This window comes from Dysidea avara, chromosome 11 (assembly GCF_963678975.1).
Source record: "Dysidea avara chromosome 11, odDysAvar1.4, whole genome shotgun sequence".
Taxonomy (NCBI): Eukaryota; Metazoa; Porifera; class Demospongiae; order Dictyoceratida; family Dysideidae; genus Dysidea; species Dysidea avara.
Genome location: NC_089282.1, coordinates 24,649,857 through 24,651,781, shown reverse-complemented (window position 1 = coordinate 24,651,781; position 1,925 = coordinate 24,649,857). Strand labels below are relative to the sequence as shown.

Genomic DNA, 1,925 nt, shown 5'->3' with positions numbered 1-1,925 from the left:
GCAATTGATAAGCGCCGTGCCGAGAAAAAGCGGTCTGGCCACGCGAGACTAATTAGTTAGCGAATCATGGCTTCCCTGCCATGCACATTCAACCTCAAAGAGCCATGGTGACGGGGTGTCAAAAGCAGTGACGTACCCGTGTTGCAAGGGTCTACGTATCCTATAACTGCCGGTCTTATGCGGTCTCTCTGATATATAAGCTGCTGTGTAGCCACTGCTCTGTAGTCACTTTCAGAAATTGAAGTGCAAATCAGAGCTCAAATCAGAGTAGTTTTGCAGCTTCTCTACGTACTAGCTATTTAATACGTTCTACTTGCTATACTACCGCGCTCGCATAAAATGGCCAACTTCAAGCAGATATGCCTGTTACTGATTATAGCGGCTGCAGCTGCAATTGACGCAAAGGTTAGCTTATCTTGTAAACCATTTAACTGCATTGTCATCTAGCCAGCTAATCCTGGAAAATTGCGGTACTTTTTCTGTGTTGACAAATGCTGGAATTGATATCTATAGCCTAGATAATATTATAGACTGCTATATAGGTTATACCGTATAGCCTAAATATTTCAGGGGGAAAAAGTTTCGAGGTTGAGTAATCAATAATTTTACTTTTGTCGTGGACTTGCTCAAAATGTATTGGAGGTCTAGAATTTTCACTGTAGTCTAAGCTTTCTAACCCCCAAAACCTTGGGGGCATGCCCCCAGACCCCCCTAGTTCCAGCATGCTTTGCATGCTGGGAAGTATGCTTCGCACACTTCTACCCAAGAGATTAGCACCTTGAGTTAGCCCCCCCCCCCTTTTATAAATCCTAGATCCGCCCCTGTAAGGTACACTAACAGTACAACTACATCTATATAGCTATAGACTATGATGTGTTTTGCTAACAGGAAATACTGTATACACCTCAGAGGTTGGCTACTCATGGCAATATGGCACCTGTCTGTTACATTAATTCAAACGGTGATGCAGTAGAGTGTTACAACAGCGGAAGTTCTGCCAAACCATACCTACGACTATTCCATGTGTACCTTGGGACCTATCAACAGAATGTGCTTGCAGATATCTTCATTGGTGTTTACCCAAAGTATGGAGACACACAAGATAGCGACTTTTGGGCACTTCTCTCTGATACATCTGTAGGCATTGGCTTCAATGTTGTGGACTGCAAAAACTACAACCGTAATGAACCATGTATCCATGCCCGAGGAACACCAGGTTCTACACTTACCAACCGAAAAGTGTGGCATTATGGGCCATCAATTGATGATGATAATCGATATCCCCAGACGTATAATTTCCTGATCAGTAGTAGTCAACAAACAGGAATCTGCTTTACTGCCACAGAAGATGAAGGAAGCTACACCAATGCAGGGTTTTATAATGCCAGTTTAGCTGTGGGCAAGCAACTTTATCTGGATATCTATGCTGACAATACTGGAGAAAGATACAACTTTAGGTATATTACTCTGGATATTAACTTTGAACCTTAATTTTGATCTTGACATTATCTGACATTGTGTAGAAAAGTAGTGACATTGTTTTAGTAGTGTTATTATTGGTATGTGCATGTGATTTTGCAATGTGCAGTATGACGATATGTATGTTTACATAGAATCTTGTATGCAATGATCATGCCCTAAATTGAACAAATAATAATGAGTGATGCTCATAGTTATAGTTAGTCACCTTATTCCATATAACAATTGCATCAATAAATTTTATATAAGGCACAGCAGTATAGTGTTACACTATTGAGCTGAAGAAATAATCATGCTTGAATACCACAGTCTCCAAATTACCAGAAACTTGACACTGAAGCAAACAAAATCCCAGACCAGGATTACTTGATTCCCAGACAACTAGTAACTCAGTAGTAGCACAGTATGCATGATAATATATTATTTGATTCTGCATAATATGAATA

The 1,925-nt window shown here is 40.3% G+C and overlaps 1 protein-coding gene across 1 annotated transcript; it reads left to right on the top strand.

Annotated features, from left to right (window-relative positions):
- The first annotated feature begins 240 nt into the window (after window positions 1-240).
- On the top strand, window positions 241-1,664 carry LOC136239038 (uncharacterized). The gene is made up of 2 exons (XM_066029776.1): window positions 241-405; window positions 889-1,664. Exons 1-2 carry the CDS (start codon window positions 340-342, stop codon window positions 1,489-1,491), a joined length of 669 nt encoding a protein of 222 aa, XP_065885848.1. The 5' UTR covers window positions 241-339; the 3' UTR covers window positions 1,492-1,664.
- Window positions 1,665-1,925: the final 261 nt, after the last annotated feature.

What these genes read in the sequence shown, in the direction of transcription:
- LOC136239038 (XM_066029776.1), top strand. Translation starts at nt 340, where the DNA reads ATGGCCAACTTCAAGCAGATATGCCTGTTACTGATTATAGCGGCTGCA. An exon ending in CAGCTGCAATTGACGCAAAG is followed by an intron (nt 406 to 888) that starts GTTAGCTTATCT and finishes TTTTGCTAACAG; the next exon opens with GAAATACTGTATACACCTCA.